We start from the raw sequence: 20,778 nt of genomic DNA, 5'->3' as shown, positions 1-20,778 counted from the left end.
CCTGGTATGTATGGCACCCCTTATCCCCAATCCTGGTATGCATGGCACCCCTCATCCCCAATCCTGGTATGCATGGCACCCCTCATCCTCAATCCTGGTATGCATGACACCCCTCATCCCCAATTGTGGTATGCATGACACCCCTCATTCCAATTCTGGTATACATTGCACCCCTCATCCCAATCCTGGTATGCAAGGCACCCCTCATCCCAAATCCTGGTATGCATGGTACCCCTCATCCCCAATCCTGGTATGCATGGCACTCCTCATCCCAATCCTGGTATGCATGGCACCCCATCTCTCATCCTGGTATGCATGGCCCCCTCATCCCAAATTTGGTATACATTGCACCCCTTATCCCAATCCTGGTATGTATGTCATTCCTCATCCCCCAATCCTGGTATGTATGGTACCCAATCCCTCATCCTGGTATGCATGGCACCCCATTCCTCAACCTGGTATGCATGGTCCCCTCATACCTCAATCCTGGTATGCATGGTACCCTTCATCCTGGTATGCATGGCACCCCATCCCTCATCCTGGTATACATGGCACCTCTCATCCCAATTCTGGTATGTATGGCACCGCTCATCCCCCAATCCTGGTATGCATGGTACCCCAACCCTCATCCTGGTATGTATGGTACCCCGCATCCCTATTCTGGTATGCATGGCTTCTTCATCCCCAATCCTGGTATGCATGGCACCCCTCATTCCCAATCCTGGCATGCATGGCACCCCTCATCCCCAATCCAGGTATGCATGGCCCTCCTCATCCCCAATCCTGGTATGCATGGCACCCCTCATCCCCAATCCTGGTATGCATGGCCCCTCCACATCCCTATCTTGGTATACATGGCCCCACACATCCCTATCCTGGTATACATGGTACCCCTCATCTCTATCCTGGTATGACTGGCACCCCTCATCCCAAATCTTGATATGCATGGCCCCTCATCCCCAATCCTGGTATGCGTGGCCCCACATCCCTATACTGGTATGCAAGCCCCCCTCATCCCTATCCTGGTATGCATGGCCCCTCCACATCCCTATAGTGGTATGCATGGTACCCCTCATCCCTATCCTTGTATGCATGGCACCCCTCATCCCCAATCCTGGTATGTATGGCACCCCTCCTCCCCAATCCTGGTATGCATGGCACCCCTCATCCCCAATCCTGGTATGCATGGCACCCCTCATCCCCAATCCTAGTATGCATGACACCACTGATCCCCAATCCTGGTATGCATGGCACCCCTCATTTCCAATACTGTTATGCATAGCACCCCTCATCCTCAATCCTGGTATGCATGGCCCCCTCATCCACAATCCTGGTATGTATGGCACCCCTCATCCCCATTGCTGGTATGCATGGCACCCCTCATCCCCAATCCTGGTATGCATGGCACCACTCATCCCCAATCCTGGCATGCATGGCACCCCTCATCCCCAATCCTGGTATGCATGGCACTCCTCATTACCAATCCTGGTATGCATGGCACCCCTCATCCCCAATCTTGGTATGCATGGCACCCCTCATCCCCAATCCTGGTATGCATGACACCCCTCATTCCAAATCTGGTATGCATGGCACCCCTCATCTCATTCCTGCTATGCATGGCCCTCTCCTCCCAAATTTGGTTTACATTGCACCCCTCATCCCAATCCTGGTATGTATGGCACCTCTTATCCCCCAATCCTGGTATGCATGGTACCCCGCATTCCTATCCTGGTATGCATGGTACCCCACATCCCCCCTTTTGTGGTATACATGGCACCCCTCATCCCCATTGCTGGTATGCATGGCACCCCTCATCCCCAATCCTGGTATGCATGGTTCCCTCACCCCCCAAATCCTGTTATGCATGGCCCCCCACATCCCTATCCTGGTATACATTGCCCCCCCACATCCCTATCCTGGTATACATGGTTCCCCTCATCCCTATCCTGGAATGCATGACACCCCTCATCCCCAATCCTGGTATGCATGGCACCCCTCATCCCCAAAACCGGTATGCATGGCCCCTCGACCCCAATCCTGGTATGCATGGTTCCACATCCCTATCCTGGTATGCATGGCCCCACCTCATCCCTATCCTGGTATGCATGGCCACTCCACATCCCTATCCTGGTATACATGGTACCCCTCATCCCTATCCTGGTATGCATGGCACCACTCATTCCTATCCTGGTATGCATGGCACCCCTCATTCCTATCCTGGTATGCATGGCACCCCTCATCCCCAATCCTGGTATGCATGGCCCCCTCATCTCTATCCTGGTATGCATGGCCCCCTCATCTCCAATCCTGGTATGCATGGCCCCCTCACCCCCTAATCCTGGTATGCATGGTCCCCCGCTCACCTCGCAATCCTGGTATGTGTGGCACCCCTTATCCTGGTATGCATGGCACCCTATTCCTCATCCTGGTATGCATGGCCCCCTCATCCCTCAATCCTGGTATGCATGGCACCCCTCATCCCCAATCCTGGTATGCATGGCCCCCCACATCCCTATCCTGGTATGCACGGCATCCCTCATCCCTATCCTGGTATGCATCGCACCCCTCATCCCTATCCTGGTATGCATGGCACCCCACATCCCTATCCTGGTATGCAAGCCCCCCTCATCCCTATCCTGGTATGCATGGCCCCTCCACATCCCTATAGTGGTATGCATGGTACCCCTCATCCCTATCCTTGTATGCATGGCCCCCTCATCCCCAATCCAGGTATGTATGGCACCCCTCCTCCCCAATCCTGGTATGCATGGCACCCCTCATCCCCTATCCTGGTATGCATGGCACCCCTCATCCCCAATCCTAGTATGCATGACACCCCTGATCCCCAATCCTGGTATGCATGGCACCCCTCATTTCCAATCCTGTTATGCATAGCACCCCTCATCCTCAATCCTGGTATGCATGGCACCCCTCATCCACAATCCTGGTATGTATGGCACCCCTCATCCCCATAGCTGGTATGCATGGCACCCCTCATCCCCAATCCTGGTATGCATGGCACCACTCATCCCCAATCCTGGCATGCATGGCACTCCTGATTCCCAATCTTGGTATGCATGGCACCCCTCATCTCCAATCCTGGTATGCATGGCACCCCTCATCCCCAATCCTGGTATGCATGACACCCCTCATTCCAAATCTGGTATGCATGGCACCCCTCATCTCATTCCTGGTATGCATGGCCCTCTCCTCCCAAATTTGGTTTACATTGCACCCCTCATCCCAATCCTGGTATGTATGGCACCTCTCATCACCCAATCCTGGTATGCATGGTCCACTCACCCCCCAATCCTGGTATGCATGGCCCCCCACATCCCTATCCTGGTATACATTGCCCCACCACATCCCTATCCTGGTATACATGGTTCCCCTCATCCCTATCCTGGAATGCATGACACCCCTCATCCCCAATCCTGGTATGCATGGCACCCCTCATCCCCAAAACCGGTATGCATGGCCCCTCGACCCCAATTCTGGTATGCATGGTTCCACATCCCTATCCTGGTATGCATGGCCCCACCTCATCCCTATCCTGGTATGCATGGCCACTCCACATCCCTATCCTGGTATACATGGTACCCCTCATCCCTATCCTGGTATGCATGGCACCACTCATTCCTATCCTGGTATGCATGGCACCCCTCATTCCTATCCTGGTATGCATGGCACTCCTCATCCCCAATCCTGGTATGCATGGCACCCCTCATCCCCAATCCTGGTATGCATGGCACCACTCATCCCCAATCCTGGCATGCATGGCACTCCTGATTCCCAATCTTGGTATGCATGGCACCCCTCATCTCCAATCCTGGTATGCATGGCACCCCTCATCCCCAATCCTGGTATGCATGACACCCCTCATTCCAAATCTGGTATGCATGGCACCCCTCATCTCATTCCTGGTATGCATGGCCCTCTCCTCCCAAATTTGGTTTACATTGCACCCCTCATCCCAATCCTGGTATGTATGGCACCTCTCATCACCCAATCCTGGTATGCATGGTCCACTCACCCCCCAATCCTGGTATGCATGGCCCCCCACATCCCTATCCTGGTATACATTGCCCCACCACATCCCTATCCTGGTATACATGGTTCCCCTCATCCCTATCCTGGAATGCATGACACCCCTCATCCCCAATCCTGGTATGCATGGCACCCCTCATCCCCAAAACCGGTATGCATGGCCCCTCGACCCCAATTCTGGTATGCATGGTTCCACATCCCTATCCTGGTATGCATGGCCCCACCTCATCCCTATCCTGGTATGCATGGCCACTCCACATCCCTATCCTGGTATACATGGTACCCCTCATCCCTATCCTGGTATGCATGGCACCACTCATTCCTATCCTGGTATGCATGGCACCCCTCATTCCTATCCTGGTATGCATGGCACTCCTCATCCCCAATCCTGGTATGCATGGCACCCCTCATCCCCAATCCTGGTATGCATGGCACCCCTCATCCCCAATCCTGGTATGCATGGCCCCCTCATCTCTATCCTGGTATGCATGGCCCCCTCATCTCCAATCCTGGTATGCATGGCACCCCTTATCCTCAATCCTGGTATGCATTGGCACCGCTCACCCCCCAATCCTGGTATGTGTGTTACCCCTCATCCTTGTATGCGTGGCACCCAATTCCTCAGCCTGGTATGCATGGTCCCCTCACCCCCTAATCCTGGTATGCATGGTCCCCCACTCACCTCCCAATCCTGGTATGTGTGGTACCCCTTATCCTGGTATGCATGGCACCCTATTCCTCATCCTGGTATGCATGGCCCCCTCATCCCTCAATCCTGGTATGCATGGCACCCCTCATCCCCAATCCTGGTATGCATGGCCCCCCACATCCCTATCCTGGTATGCACGGCACCCCTCATCCCTATCCTGGTATGTATCGCACCCCTCATCCCTATCCTGGTATGCATGGCACCCCTCATCCCCAATCCTGGTATGCATGGCACCCCTCATCCCCAATCCTGGTATGCATGGCCCCCCACATCCCTATCCTGGTATGCATGTTACCCCTCATTCCTATCCTAGTATGCATGGCACCCCTCATCCATATCCTAGTATGCATGGCCCCCTTATCCCCAATCCTAGTATGCATGGCACCACTTATCCCCAATCCTGGTATGCATGGCCCCCCACATCCCTATCCTGGTGTGCATGTTACCCCTCATTCCTATCCTAGTATGCATGGCCTCCTTATCCCCAATCCTGGTATGCATGGCACCTCTTATCCCCAATCCTGGTATGCTTGACACCCCTCATCCCCAACTCTGGTATGCATGACACCCCTCATTACAATTCTGGTATACATTGCACCCCTCTTCCCAATCCTGGTATGCATGGCACCCCTCATTCCAAATCTGATATACATTGCACCCCTCATCCCAATCCTGGTATGCATGGCACCCCTCATTCCCAATCCTGGTATGCATGGCACCCCTCATCCCCAATCCTGGTATGCATGGCACCCCTCATTCCAAATCTGGTATGCATGGCACCCCTCATCTCATTCCTGGTATGCATGGCCCTCTCATCCCAAATTTGGTATACATTGCACCCCTCATCCCAATCCTGGTATGTATGGCACCTCTCATCCCCCAATCCTGGTATGCATGGTACCCCACATTCCTATCCTGGTATGCATGGTACCCCACATCCCCCCTATTGTGGTATACATGGCACCCCTCATCCCCATTGCTGGTATGCATGGCACCCCTCATCCCCAATCCTGGTATGCATAGTCCCCTCACCCCCCAATCCTGGTATGCATGGCCCCCACACATCCCTATCCTGGTATACATTCCCCCCCACATCCCTATCCTGGTATACATGGTTCCCCTCATCCCTATCCTGGAATGCATGACACCCCTCATCCCCAATCCTGGTATGCATGGCACCCCTCATCCCCAAACCCAGTATGCATGGTCCCTCAACCCCAATCCTGGTATGCATGGTTCCACATCCCTATCCTGGTATGCATGGCCCCACCTCATCCCTATCCTGGTATGCATGGCACCCCTCATTCCTATCCTGGTATGCATGGCACCACTCACTCCTATCCTGGTTTGCATGGCACCCCTCATTCCTATCCTGGTATGCATGGCACCCCTCATCCCCAATCCTGGTATGCATGGCCCCCTCATCTCTATCCTGGTATGCATGGCCCCCTCATCTCCAATCCTGGTATGCATGGCACCCCTTATCCCCAATCCTGGTATGCATTGGCACCCCTCACTCCCCAATCCTGGTATGTGTGGTACCCCTCATCCTGGTATGCATGGAACCCAATTCCTCATCCTGGTATGCATGGTCCCCTCACCCCCCAATCCTGGTATGCATGGTCCCCCGCTCACCTCCCAATCCTGGTATGTGTGGTACCCCTTATCCTGGTATGCATGGCACCCTATTCCTCATCCTGGTATGCATGGCCCCCTCATCCCTCAATCCTGGTATGCATGGCACACCTCATCCCCAATCCTGGTATGCATGGCTCCCCACATCCCTATCCTGGTATGCATGGCACCCCTCATCCCTATCCTGGTATGCATCGCACCCCTCATCCCTATCCTAGTATGCATGGCACTCCTCATCCCCAATCCTGGTATGCATGGCACCCCTCATCCCCAATCCTGGTATGCATGGCCCCCCACATCCCTATCCTTGTATGCATGTTACCCCTCATTCCTATCCTAGTATGCATGGCACCCTTCATCCATATCCTAGTATGCATGGCCCCCTTATCCCCAATCCTGGTATGCATGGCACCACTTATCCCCAATCCTGGTATGCATGGCCCCCCACATCCCTATCCTGGTATGCATGTTACCCCTCATTCCTATCCTAGTATGCATGGCACCCCTCATCCATATCCTAGTTTACATGGCCCCCTTATCCCCAATCCTGGTATGCATGGCACCACTTATCCCCAATCCTGGTATGCATGACACCCCTCATCCCCAACTCTGGTATGCATGACACCCCTCATTACAATTCTGGTATACATTGCACTCCTCATCCCAATCCTGGTATGCATGGCACCCCTCATCCCAATCCTGTTATGCACGGCACCCCTCATCCCAATCCTGGTATGCATGGCACCCCTCATCCCAATCCTGGTATGAATGGCACCCCATCTCTCATCCTGGTATGCATGGCCCCCTCATCCCAAATTTAGTATACATTGCACCCCTTATCCCAATCCTGGTATGTATGTCATTCCTCATCCCCCAATCCTGGTATGTATCGTACCCAATCCCTCATCCTGGTATGCATGGCACCACTCAACCCCCAATCCTGTTATGCATGGCACCCCATCCCTCATCCTGGTATGTATGGTACCCCTCATCTCTATTCTGATACGTATGGTACCCTTCATCCTGGTATGCATGGCACCCCATCCCTCATCCTGGTATGTATTGTACACCTCATCCCTATCCTGTTATGTCTGGTAACCTTCATCCTGGTATGCATGGCACCCCATTTCTCATCCGGGAATACATGGCACCTCTCATTCCAATTCTGGTATGTATGGCACCCCTCATCCCCCAATCCTAGTATGCATGGTACCCTTCATCCCCCAATCCTGGTATGCATGGTACCCCATCCCTCATCCTGGTATACATGGTACCCCGCATCCCTATTCTGGTATGTATGGCCTCCTCATCCCAGAAACCTGGTATGCATGGCACCCAATCCCTCATCCTGGTATGCATGGCTCCCTCATCCCCAATCCTGGTACGCATGGCACCCCTCATCCTCAATCCTGGTATGCATGGCACCCCTTATCCCCATTGCTGGTATGCATGGCACCTCTCACCCCCCAATCCTGGTATGCATGGTCCCCTCATCCCCTAATCCTGGTATGCATGGTCCCCTCACCCCCCAATCCTGGTATGCATGGTGCCCTCATCCCCCAATACTGGTATGTGTGGTACCCCTCTTCCTGGTATGCATGGCACCCCATTCCTCAACCTGGTATGCATGGTCCCCTCACCCCCCAATCCTGGTATGCATGGTCCCCCCCTCACCACCCAATCCTGGTATGCTTGGTACCCCTCATCCCCCCATTCTAGTATGCATGGCACCCCTCATCCCCCAATCCTGGTATGCATGGCCCCCTCATCCCCTAATCCTGGTATGCATGGCACCCCTCACCCCCAATCCTGGTATGCATGGCACCCCTCATTCCCCAATCCTGGTATGTATGGCCCCCTCATCCCCCAATCCTGGTATGTATGGTCCTCTCATCCCCCAATACTGGTATGTGTGGTACCCCTCATCCCCCAATCCTGGTATGTATGGCCCCCTCACCCCCCAATCCTGGTATGTATGGTCCCCTCATTCCCCAATCCTGGTATGTGTGGTACCCCTAAACCCCCAATCCTGGTATGTGTGGTACCCTTCATTCCCCAATCCTGGTATGTATGGCCCCCTCATCCCCCAATCCTGGTATGTATGGTCCTCTCATCCCCCAATCCTGATATGTGTTTTACCCCTCATCCCCCAATCCTGGCATGTATGGTCCCCTCATCCCCCAATCCTGGTATGTGTGGTACCCCTCACCCTCCAATCCTGGTATGCATGGCACCCCTCACCCCCCAATCCTGGTATGCATGGCACCCCTCATTCTCCAATCCTGGTATGTAGGGCCCCCTCATCCCCCAATCCTGGTATGTATGGTCCTCTCATCCCCCAATCCTGGTATGTATGGCCCCCTCACCCCCAATCCTGGTATGTATGGTCCCCTCATCCCCCAATCCTGGTATGTGTGGTACCCCTAAACCCCCAATCCTGGTATGTGTGGTACCCTTCATTCCCCAATCCTGGTATGTATGGCCCCCTCATCCCCCAATCCTGGTATGTATGGTCCTCTCATCCCCCAATCCTGATATGTGTTTTACCCCTCATCCCCCAATCCTGGCATGTATGGTCCCCTCATCCCCCAATCCTGGTATGTGTGGTACCCCTCATCCCCCAATCCTGGTATGCATGGCACCCCTCACCCCCCAATCCTGGTATGCATGGCACCCCTCATTCTCCAATCCTGGTATGTAGGGCCCCCTCATCCCCCAATCCTGGTATGTATGGTCCTCTCATCCCCCAATCCTAGTATGTGTGGTACCCCATATCCCCCAATCCTGTTATGTATGGCCCCCTCATCCCCCAATCCTGGTATGTATGGTCCTCTCATCCCCCAATCCTGATATGTGTTTTACCCCTCATCCCGCAATCCTGGCATGTATGGTCCCCTCATCCCCCAATCCTGGTATGTGTGGTACCCCTCATCCCCCAATCCTGGTATGCATGGCACCCCTCACCCCCCAATCCTGGTATGCATGGCACCCCTCATTCTCCAATCCTGGTATGTATGGCCCCCTCATCCCCCAATCCTGGTATGTATGGTCCTCTCATCCCCCAATCCTGGTATGTGTGGTACCCCATATCCCCCAATCCTGTTATGTATGGCCCCCTCATCCCCCAATCCTGGTATGTATGGTCCCCTCATCCCCCAATCCTGGTATGTGTGGTACCCCTCATCCCCCAATCCTGGTATGTATGGCACCCCTCATCCCTATCACGCTGCACACATTCAATAAAATAAACACCTATACTCACCTTTCTACCCTGTGCTCCAGCGTTACTGTGTCCTGTTCTGCCGAAGGCCGGGGGAGGAGTGCGGCGCCGGAGTATGCTCGTGCCCATACCGCGCTGTCCAGCACCATGCAGCTGCAAATGTGTCTTTAGTAAAATGGCGCCGGATAGAGCTATGCGCATGCGCCTATTCTGATGCCTTCACTCCTGCCCCGGTCTCCGGCGAGAAGAGAGGTGCCACGGCAACGCTCCTCCCAGTCAGGTAAGTGTGTAAGTATGGCTCCATGCGTTATTCTGTCTGGAGCCAGACTGCGCAGGCGTGTCGCGCTTGCACAGTCTATAAAGGCTTCAGACAGAGACATGCATCTCCTGTTATATTATAGATATATATACACACACATATCTATACCTATCAAGTGGCAAATAACGCTCATTCAGCCAGCAGTTATTCTTCCTGATCCCCCATTTTTACATATGCAGTCTTGATTTAGTTGAGGAGTGTTTATATTTTCAAAGATGACAAGTGCGGTAAGCTGCTGGCAGGACAAAATGGGTTTGGCAATAAAATGCAATGTCAGGAGGCCTCCATACACATTATATAGTCTCTTGCCCTACTAAAATCACTGAGCTGAGGAAGTTGACCTTTCTTGAATATGCAGGCCTTAAGACCAAATGTCGGGGTGAGTAATAAAATAAAAGGTGGGGACTTCACAGCGAAACAAGGTCATTCACCAGTTGAATTAAAATAATTGCACTAACGCAGCTTGCAAGTGTATTCAGTGCTTTTACACTGAGACAAAGGCAATGACCTGTGTTGGAATTCCTTTGATTGTCCATTGATTTTTCAATGGGTTGAGAGATCAATGGATTGTCCACCTTTAGAGCAGGTGCAGATGGCCTTAGATTCTCTTCCAGGAGAATTGGGTCGTTGATTATGCAAATGACACTCTGATCAGAGTGTGATTATAGTGGGATCAGATTCTCTCAGATGAGAAGATGGAAAGCAACATTTTTCCATCTTCTCCATTGTTTCATTCCGTGGAAGTCGGACTGCACTCAGATGTTATCCAAGTGCTGTTTGATGGTTTCCAAAGACACATTAACTTGCATGGTTGAATGCAATTCTAATATCGGATCAAACTCTGACATGCAGCGTTTTTTTTTCCTTGGACAGACTCTATCTGAGGAAAATATTGGACATGTGCACGGCCCCACAGACTAACATTCCGATTGTGATCCAATGTGTTGTCGAATCACACTCGGACAGATATAGTACGGTCGTTAGGGACATTTTTTTTACTTAAATGCATGTATTTGGGGCCAAACAAAACAAATTTTTGTACTTTGGTTTCATTAAGAATTTTGCAGTTTGACTTTTATAGGCTTTTTATTTTTCATTAAATCAGCTGAGAAAGCCCAGAAAAGATAGATAAAAAAATTAGACCTTCTCCCATCAGACCGTCTGAATGAGCTCATTGATGGATTCTTATTTAACTCGTTCTGCAGCCAGCAATAATTTAGTGCAAAACAGAGGCGAGGCTATAGAAGGCAGACAGCATAATATTTCTTAATGAAACCCAAATAAAAAAAAAGATTTTAATAAAAAATACATACATCTACATAAGAAAGAAAATTGTTCCAAAAGGTGGACAACTAGTAGTGATGTAAACTTACCATGATTGTGCGTTGCTGTGGAGTCCTGGTCTCATCTATCTTTATTTCATTTAAATTTAAATAAAGACAGACTAGAGCAGCCACAATCATTGCTTGTATGGTCCTGAATTTCTGACTGATTACTCTACAAGCCAATAAGATTACAAAAGGAATGTAAAGAGTGTCAGGCCATTTACCTGTTGAACTTGAGCGTATTCTTGCTGTGTGCTCGTGCGGCTGTATGTACGTTGCTTGCACTGTAATTAATATAAAATATTATGTTTCAGGAGTTCAATTTGTGAACAAAATATCAATATGCGTTCATGTATCAGTTTCTTACATCCATGAAAAACAGATGAAAAACAAATTTGTGTTTTTTTCTAATTGTTTTTTAAAAAGTGAAAAAGATAAACCCTCTGAACTACGTTTATCCATTGACTCTTATTACTGTGTGCCAATAATGAGTTTTTGTCGCTGCATATTTTTTCTGCATCAAAAAACGCGGCATCTTACAGTACCCACAAAGTGGATGGGATTTATAGAAATCTCATGCCCACTGGGCTTTTTTTTTTACTCAGCATAAACTGACCTGCGGTATATGTTTCACATTAGCAGCATGTCAATTTCTCTTGTGGTGTTTTATGTGCAGATTTTCCCCATAGACTTGCAGTAGATGCTGAAAATCCACAGGTATAAAAACATGTTTTTTTAGTGCGTTCCCATTGTGGAAAAACACTAAAAATGCATGTAATCTACATATGAAGTTTTGTTAAAGCCAAATACAAAGAATTATCAAAAACAAAGCAGCATTGTTTAAAACATGACTTACTAACAACAGACAAAAAGCAGCGTAAAACCCCCCAAAAAACCCACTCAAACAAAATTGAAAAAAGCAACAAAAAAACGAGTGTGACCTAAAATTACCTAATATTCAACATCAAAAGTTCATTGTGGGAATGGAGCCTTATAGTCTAATATAAACCTCAAAAATTTAGTTTAAATGAAAATTAAAAATTGATACATTATGAGATGATATTAATACATCTGTAGCACTTAATATTTTAGAACATTTAGTTCCATACACTGAATATAAAACCACCCTTTCCTTTGTAAATTGCTGTCTGTACGACACTATTAATATGTGTGTCTATATCTTTATTTTTGTAGAAAGCAAATTTGCTCTTTACAAATACAATATTACAATATTTATTTTAATTTGCAGATATAGTAAGAAATAAAATAAATATTACCTCTGCTGTTGAGAGCAAGGATTACCAGCATCAACATCATGTTAACCTTCATTGGGTGATATCACTTTCATGTCAGCTAGAGATCTATTCATTAAATAGTCAAAGCTGCAATTTTTATTTTGTAAGTAAAGCAATATCATCAACCCACGAGACATGCATTAACAAACAATACACATGCAATAACAAACAATACGTATCTTGCACAAATAATTAAAATTATAACATTGTGCAAATCCAAACCTGCTTTTCTTGTTCTTCAGCAGCAGCAGCAGGAATGGGAGAGATTCGCCCCTCCTGAAATGATAGGACATCTGATAGCAAATAATCAAATGAATTAGCCCTACTATGGAGCAGCCTCACTGTATTCTCTTGTCTGATCTTTTTTTTTTCAAGAAGCACTTTTTCTATTTTACTATTATGTTTACTTCTCTGCTGTCTCTGTGGGACCATACAGACAGGGGCTTCCATGTCTTGTTATGAATTAGCCTTTATTACTTATATTTGTGTGTATTATATAGGTGCTGTTTTGTATTATATAGGGGTAATAATAATACAATAATAATTTTTATTTATATAGTGCCAACATATTCCGCAGCACTTTACAATTAAGCGGGGATATGTACAATTCAATACAAGGTAAGACAGTTTAAACAGTTACAGTACATTAGGAGTGAGGTCCCTGCTCACAAGCTTACATTCTACAAGGAAATGGGGGGACACAATAGGTGAAAAGTGCTTGTTATTTCAGGTCTGGCAATTATAATAAATAGGGATTTTCATATAAAGCTGCATGATCCGGTCATCAGCCAGCATGTTTAAGTGCTATAATCAAGTATCGAGTGCAGTTATTGTGTGCATGGAGGGTGTGGAGACAGATGAATAGTAGGGTGCAGATTCTGAATAATATTTAGAAGCCGGGAACAGGGAAAAGTTGGTTTACTGAGTAGTTGAGGTGGTAGGCTTGTTTAAAGAGATGGGTTTTTAAAGCGCACTTGAAGACATGCGGGCTAGGCATCAGTTGGATCGTCTGGGGTAGTGCATTCCAGAGAACTGGCGCAGCACGAGAGAAGTCTTGGAGACGGAGGTGCGAGGTTCGGATTATGGGGGATGTTAGTCTTAGGTCATTTGTAGAACAGAGCGCACGTGTAGGGCGATAGACAGAGATGAGAGATGAGATATAAGGCGGTGCAGAACTGTGGAGAGCTTTGTGGGTGAGAGTGATGAGTTTATATTGGACCCTGTAGCGAATGGGCAACCAGTGTAATGATTGGCACAAAATGGAGGCATCGGTGAAGCGGCTGGACAGAAATACGACCCTCCCGCATTCAAGATGGATTGGAGAGGAGAAAGTTTGGTAAGAGAGAGACTGATCAGAAGAGAGTTGCAGTAGTCCAGACAAGAGTGAATAAGAGCGACAGTAAGAGTTTTAGCAGTTTCAAAGGTGAGAAAAGGTCGTATTCTGGAGATGTTTTTAAGATGCAGGTGACAAGAACGAGTGAGTGATTGGATATAGGGAGTAAAGGAAAGGTTAGTGTCAAATATGACCCCAAGGCAGTGGGCGTGCTGCTTGTATATACATATTGTGTATATCCACACAATTGTATGTAAGTGCATGTGTGACACCCCAGGGGTCTGGTTGCCACAGTAATAGAGATATTATGTCTGAGAGCAAGTGGGAGGTTTCTCTGGTCAGGAGCCCTAAGCATGCAACACGGCCCACCCAGACCTTGGAGGGGAGGAATCTGCCCTTATAAACTGGGTCTGGGGCGGGATTAGGTTAGACAGAGCCTGCAGAACAAGCAGAGGAGTCAGAGCCTGGAGAGGGAAAGTGACAACAGGAGCTCTGTAGGAGCAGAGGCAGAAGGCCAGGGGCTGTGAGCAGAGATATAGCTCGCCCTGGCTGAAGTTACTAAAACCGGACACAGGAGTCCGAGGCTGTAGGGACTGATATATACCCAGCAGCAGAAACCAGCCGGCAGGGGATTCCAGGTCCTCTGGCTATAGAAGCCTGGAGGCTCAGTCACAAAGAAGGGACCAGCGCCGCCATCCAGGAGCGGAGGCTAACAGAAGGCCCCAAGTCACCAGCCATACGGGTGAGCACCTCACGGTATACTCAGGGACGTGGGCTACTTGTAACCGCTGACAGCAAGGTAGCCAGGAAGAGTGCAGATAAACGGGGAGGCCTACAACTCCACCTGGCCAGGGGAACTCCTGCTTGCTCACAGACTGACCAGGCCCCTTATACTAGCCAGTACTCCCGGGAGGGTCTGCCTTGTACCATCAGTAAAGACCCTGAACTGCACCTCACGTCTCTGTGATTCCTTGCCGCACCAGCACCATTAGCACTGGGACCCTCACACCATCACTCCCATCATCTCTCACATTAGTTGCCCTGAGGCAATACTTCTCCCGTGGGGAGTCATCCCATACTCGGCTGCGCAAACAACATCAGCCTCAGCGGTCTGCAGCGCAGCGGCGGTCCCCACTGACCGCAATCCACGGGTGGCGTAGTCGGACATTTGCTATACATTAAGACTGCCACTGGTTTGACCACCCTGGGCACGGACCGGGTCACCGCCACACGGAGACTACAACCCCCAGCACTCTACAACAGGACCGGTTCCGGGTTCCCCTGCACAACACAGGCCCAGGGGGCGCGTCACATGCATGTAAGTACTTCGATAAGAATACAGTAATTAAACAAAGCATGGTGTAGCAAGCAAGTCATGCCAGACTATTCTAATTTCCTTCTATGATGGAATCACTGACTGGGTGGATCAGGGAAATGTGGTAGATATGGTATATCTCGACTCGGCCCCAGTGTTGTTTAACAACATTTATATATGATCTAGATAAAGGAACTGAAGGTAAACTAATCAAATTTTCAGCCAATGCAAAGCTAGTAGACAGTAGCATAGCTACCGGGGGGGGGGGGGGGCAGAGGGGGCGGTCGTCCCGGGCCCCATCACATGAAGGCGCTCACCTGGAGCTAGGGCCACTTCTGTGAAGAGACAGAGCATGGCACTCTGAGCTGTCAGGGAAAGGCTCCAAAATGCCTGCTTTCCTGTCTGACTCTGCAAATGGGCTACCACAGTGGCCAGTAGCAGAGTGTTAGTCTGTGCAGTGTACAGGGCAGGTCAGATGTCTGACCCATGGTGCGTTGCTGGGCAGCAGCCCTGCAGTTTGCTTCAGCCTCTGCCCATCTGATTGGCTCAGGCACAGCTGGGTCCTAGTGCCCACCCACTTTGGATTTCACTCAGACACTTCCTGGTCCAGCCTCACTGCCTTCAAACTTCATAGGTAAGTGCGGATGGAATTTATTATATTTAGGCATGTCACAGTAACTGTGGGGTGAATGTGAGAGGATGGGGGTATTGTGGGAGCTGGGGTGAGGGGACAGGGCACGGGGGGAGGTGATTATTATAATGTTTTGCTATCCAACACATGTAATAGTTGCTGTCTGGGGAGGCCGGAGATGGGTATGAAGGGGGCTCTTTATACTTGGGAGCTGGGTCTTTTATGAGTATTAATATGACAAGCCTCTATACAGTAACCATGAGCTGCATCGTAATTAAAGCATCACTCCAGCGATTTTTTTTTAAATTTCACTGCTGGATTGGTGCTTAAAATCCAAGTCCCCTGACCCCCGTCTTATATTTACCTTCTGGCATTTTCATCTGTGTTCACCCTCGGTCCGGTCCATCTCCTGCAGTTTGTGACCTGCTGACTGGTTCAGTGTTTCATGGAGCTGGAGGTCAGTAATCAGTATAAGTCTATGAGGGTCGTGTTCTGGCCTTGTTCTGTCTCTCATAGACTTACATTGCGCTCTTGTGACATCACTTCTGACTTCCAGACAATCAGAAGCTACACTCACAAGATAGCGTGGTGCCCCTGCTGCGCATGAGTGCCACAGATCCTAGAGGGGTGCATGAACGGATTCCTCCACAAGAGGCCCCCACAGCATACACACACCTCCACCTTCCACCTCAGATAACCAGAGGGAGCCCGATAGGGATATAAGTAGGGAAGGTGGAGCTAGGCAGTTAGTTCCTCTGGAGAGTTCAGCAAGTGCAGATCTGAATACAGAGTCGAGCTCAGTCTAGTCTGAGGAGAGCCCTTGCAGAAGTAATACTGCTGTGGAGCTCAGTCAGTTTAGTCAGACTCAGTTGTAGCTCAGAATAGTGAGCTTAAGGTGTGCCGACGCCATAAGAGTGGTGAAGCGCGGCAAGCTGCCGCTAGTGTGTATAGCCTAGTGAGGGCCTCGAGCGAGGCCGAAGGCTAGAGGAGTGAGTAGCTTTGGGGGCAGAGGAGCTGTACAAGCTCACCCCAGAAAACATATACTGGACACCGGGTCTGCGTCTACAGGGCCGTATACCCCCTGTAGAGACAACCGGAGACCCCTGGAAGACTTCAAGTCCCAGGATCACCCAAGAGATGATACGTAACAGAGCCAGGAGTCACGGAGGCCCCGCAAGCTGGGAGTGTGTACTCCAAGAGAAGGCCCTACCACAAAGTCATCTGGTGCAGGACAGAGACAAAGTTAGGCCTAGCTCCAGGCAGGTCAGAAACTTATTACACAAAGGCAAGAAACAGGAGGCCCCACACCCGCTCACTGGGTAGGATCCTGATATGCACCCTTCACCCTACAGTGCTCCGGAATGTGCCTGGACTTCCATCAGTAAAAGGTACTGAAGTGACTATCGTGTCTGTCCTTGTTCTTGCTCTGACCCGGCTTGGTCCCATCTGTCCTGCATCCTTACATCCCCACTACCCTGAGGCCTAGCTCCACCTGTGGGGAGCTATACCATGCAAGCTGCCTTAACACCGGCCTCAGTGGGCTGCCACAGCGCTGGTGATCCTCACCAGACACCACAGGTGGCGTCACAAACTTTTATATAATTATCCACCCTTTTAAAGAGAGGCCCAGGGTATGGGCCCGGGAGCCGATTACCGCGACATCCCCCAGAACTACCAACAAGGCCCGGGCGCCGAGTCCTCCCCATCCCCTGGGCGCGTCAATAGCGCCGCTGGACCGGACCGGCGTCGAAAAATGGTGAGGACGCTGGAGGGTAAGTATATGATCGGGAGCAGGGGACTTACATTTAGGGGTGGTGCTTTAATAATTTTATAATAAGCAATTTATTATTATAAAGTTATTAAAGACTTGTGATAAATGTCTGCAGATTGGCAAATCATGACAGGGTGTGCCTGCTGTGATGAGGCCCCAATATCACCGGCATTATCAGGCAGTCATACAATCATGTTTGATATGTGCCGACTAGATAATCGAAGAGAACTGAGAGAATCCGAAAGAGTCTAGTAGTGACATGACCGCCTGCTCACATCAGCGATGCTGGGACCATTATTACTGTACATGGGGGGACTCAGGAGACATTATTTAATATTAAGTGGGCACTTAAGAAGCATTATTGTTTATAGGGGCACCAGTAGTGTAGCTACTGGGAGGCAGATGCTGCTGAGCCGGCTGTCAGTCAGTGCCGGGGCGCAGTTACAGCCACCGCTCTCTATACATTGAGCGTTAACTGAAACCATGCTAGCGCCACCCTTATGACTGAAAGAGCAAGGTGGAATAAAGTTAATTTCCTTCCAGCGGTGAGGCTCTCAGTGCACCCACTGCATGGTGTCAGCAAAGGGGAAATCATATGTTGTATAGGGGAGCAGTGGGGACATCATACGGTGTATAGGGGAGCACTTAAGCATTATTGTTATAGGGGCACTCAGAGTATTGTGACCATCAAAGTTGCATATGGGGTATTACCACTTTCTAGGGACAGAACGTGGAGGGCTCTAGCACAGGGCATTAATAGCTTCTAGGGGGCAATTTTACCATCTAAAGAGCACAAAGGAGCCATTATTACTATGTAAGGGGCACAGTGGTGGCATTATTACGTGGGGGCACAGTGGTGGCATTATTGCAGTAGGTGCAGTAATAGGGACACAAACAGCAGGAGTGGCTCAGCATTGGGGTATCAGTAGGATCAGGATGTTAGGTCAAGTTGTAAATGTGAGAAGTCATATGTATTTTTGTTGTAATCTCTGTAGACGAGTCCTGGCTGGAGAAGTTGTCATGTCAGTCTGGGCCAGATGGAATAGATGGGAAAAGTGAACGACTCCATAAAAAAGAATGTCAGCTGTAAATAATTATCAGTAACTGTACTGTGCTGTAATCTCTTTTATCTTCTGCAGGACTGATATCTACCACTATGTGGTCACCATATGGCGGTAATATCAGTGCTGGTCTTTGTATACAGATTTATTTTCATCTGATGAGGTTCCCTTTTACCCACAATTAGGGGGCACCACTGTAGTTGTAATCATGGTTTCCTGGTTAGGGGCCAACTCAGATGTTTTGCCCCCTTTCCCCCTAGCTGAACCACTAGCTACACCTCTGCTAATAGGGATAGGAAACTCTAGAAAAGACAGAGAAAGGATTCAGAAGGATCTAGATGAGCTTGAACAATGGGCAGAGACTAATAGAATGGTATTTAACAGGGAGAAATGCAAGATTCTACATCTGGGTAAGAAAAACGAAAATTACATCTACAGAATGGGAGGAATAGAACTAAGCCACAGCATATGTGAAAAAGACTTGGCTATACTAATAGACCAAAGACTGCACATGAGTCAACAGTGTGATGCAGCAGCAAATAAGGCAAACATAGTTCTCGGATGGATTAAGAGAAGCATAGAGTCTAGATCACGAGAAGTAATTATCCCCCTCTACTCCTCCTTGGTCAGATCTCATCTGGAATACTGCGTCATGTTCTGGGCACCACATTTAAAAAAAAACATTGAAAAACTGGAGCAAGTTCAGAAAAGAGCTACCAGGATGGTGAGCGGACTGCAAACTATGTCCTACAAGGAACAGTTAAAGGATCTGGGAATGTTTACGTTGCAAAAAAGAAGGCGAAGAGGAGACTTAATAGCTGTCTACAAATATCTGAATGGCTGTCACAGTGTAGAGGGATCATCCTTATTCTCATTTGCACTTGGAAACTCAAGAAGCAATGGAATGAAACTGAAAGGGAGAAGATACAGATTAGATATTAGAAAAAACTTTTTGACAGTGAGGGTGATCAAAGGATGAAACAGGCGGCCGGAGAGGTGGTGAGTTCTCCTTCAATGGGAGTCTTCAAACAGAGGCTGGACAGACATCTGTCTGAGATGGTTTAATGAATCCTGCATTGAGCAGGAGGATGGACACGAGGACCCTGGAGGTCCCTTCCAACGCTAACATTCTAGGATTCTAGGAAGTGATATTTTACTAGTAAGTTGGTGTCATCTCTATTCAAGGAATGCATTCAGTATTTCTCTTGTATGTTAGATATTTACCCAGGCTCAGTATGTTGGAAGGGTCGGTCACATGCTATGTTCTATGGCAGTACTGTTGCTGAGTGATTAGCACTGTTACTTTCAATGTTGGAGTCTTGGGGTCTATCCCAACAAGTACAACATTTGCATGAGTTGTTAGTTCTCCCGGTTTACCTTGGGGATCCTCTATTTCCTCCCATACTACAAAAATATACTGATAACTGCTGTGTGTATAGCAGTAATATAGCCGCCTCTAATTGTTTTTCTGCACAAACGCAGAAGCAATGAGCATGTGTATACATCTATGTATTAAATACATTTTGTATTTATTTATGTTTTTTTGCTAGCTTTTCTTCCTGATAGCCATCGGCTAAAGGGGTTGGCTCTCGCTGATCCGGCCATATCTGATGTTCTACGGCAGGGATGGAAAACTTATTTTCACTAAGGACCAAATCAGCATTCTGGTTACCTTCAAGGAGCCATTTGTAATTCTAAAGGCTCATGCAAATGTCTGTGCAACATGGTACAAGCACGAACGGCAATGCACGGACTGGCCAGGAGCTATAAGAGAACTGTCCCTGGGTAGTAGGGCTAATAGAGAGCTGTGCCAGACCTCAGACTCCAAGATGGACTATTCCCTAAGATAAGTACTGACTATGTTTGCTCTGATTCAAAGATGGAACCACACAAAAGTTCTGGCTGACTTGGTTCACTCAGTTTCAGAGATGGCACCTGCTCATTATGTAGTAGAGGGTTGGTGCCAGCACAGGGGGCGTGTGTCATCTTGGATTTTGCGCTCCGGGGCACGCCTCCACACTGCTTGGACCGGCTCTCCATATGGGAAAAGTAGAGAGCCGATCCTTCTGTGTCCTGACCTTGTGGGCCACATAAAATGATGTGACAGGCCAGATTCG

At 49.1% G+C, this 20,778-nt stretch overlaps 1 protein-coding gene across 2 annotated transcripts in view; it reads right to left on the bottom strand.

Annotated features, from left to right (window-relative positions):
• The window catches only part of LOC141156855 (uncharacterized), a 113,074-nt gene extending 100,388 nt beyond the window's left edge, over positions 1–12,686 (bottom strand). For both annotated transcript variants that reach the window (XM_073643308.1, XM_073643309.1), the window contains exons 1-2: positions 12,533–12,686; positions 11,480–11,539 (exon numbers count right to left, since the gene is read on the bottom strand). In XM_073643308.1, coding sequence (XP_073499409.1) covers positions 11,480–11,539; positions 12,533–12,584 — 112 coding nt within the window. In that variant the 5' untranslated portion in view covers positions 12,585–12,686. The remainder of the gene's footprint in view (positions 1–11,479; positions 11,540–12,532) is intronic.
• Positions 12,687–20,778: the final 8,092 nt, after the last annotated feature.

This window comes from Phyllobates terribilis, unplaced genomic scaffold (assembly GCF_046119375.1).
Source record: "Phyllobates terribilis strain yellow unplaced genomic scaffold, ASM4611937v1 Scaffold_8__6_contigs__length_399053987, whole genome shotgun sequence".
In the NCBI taxonomy this organism is placed as follows: domain Eukaryota; kingdom Metazoa; phylum Chordata; class Amphibia; order Anura; family Dendrobatidae; genus Phyllobates; species Phyllobates terribilis.
This window is presented reverse-complemented; position numbering and strand designations above follow the sequence as displayed.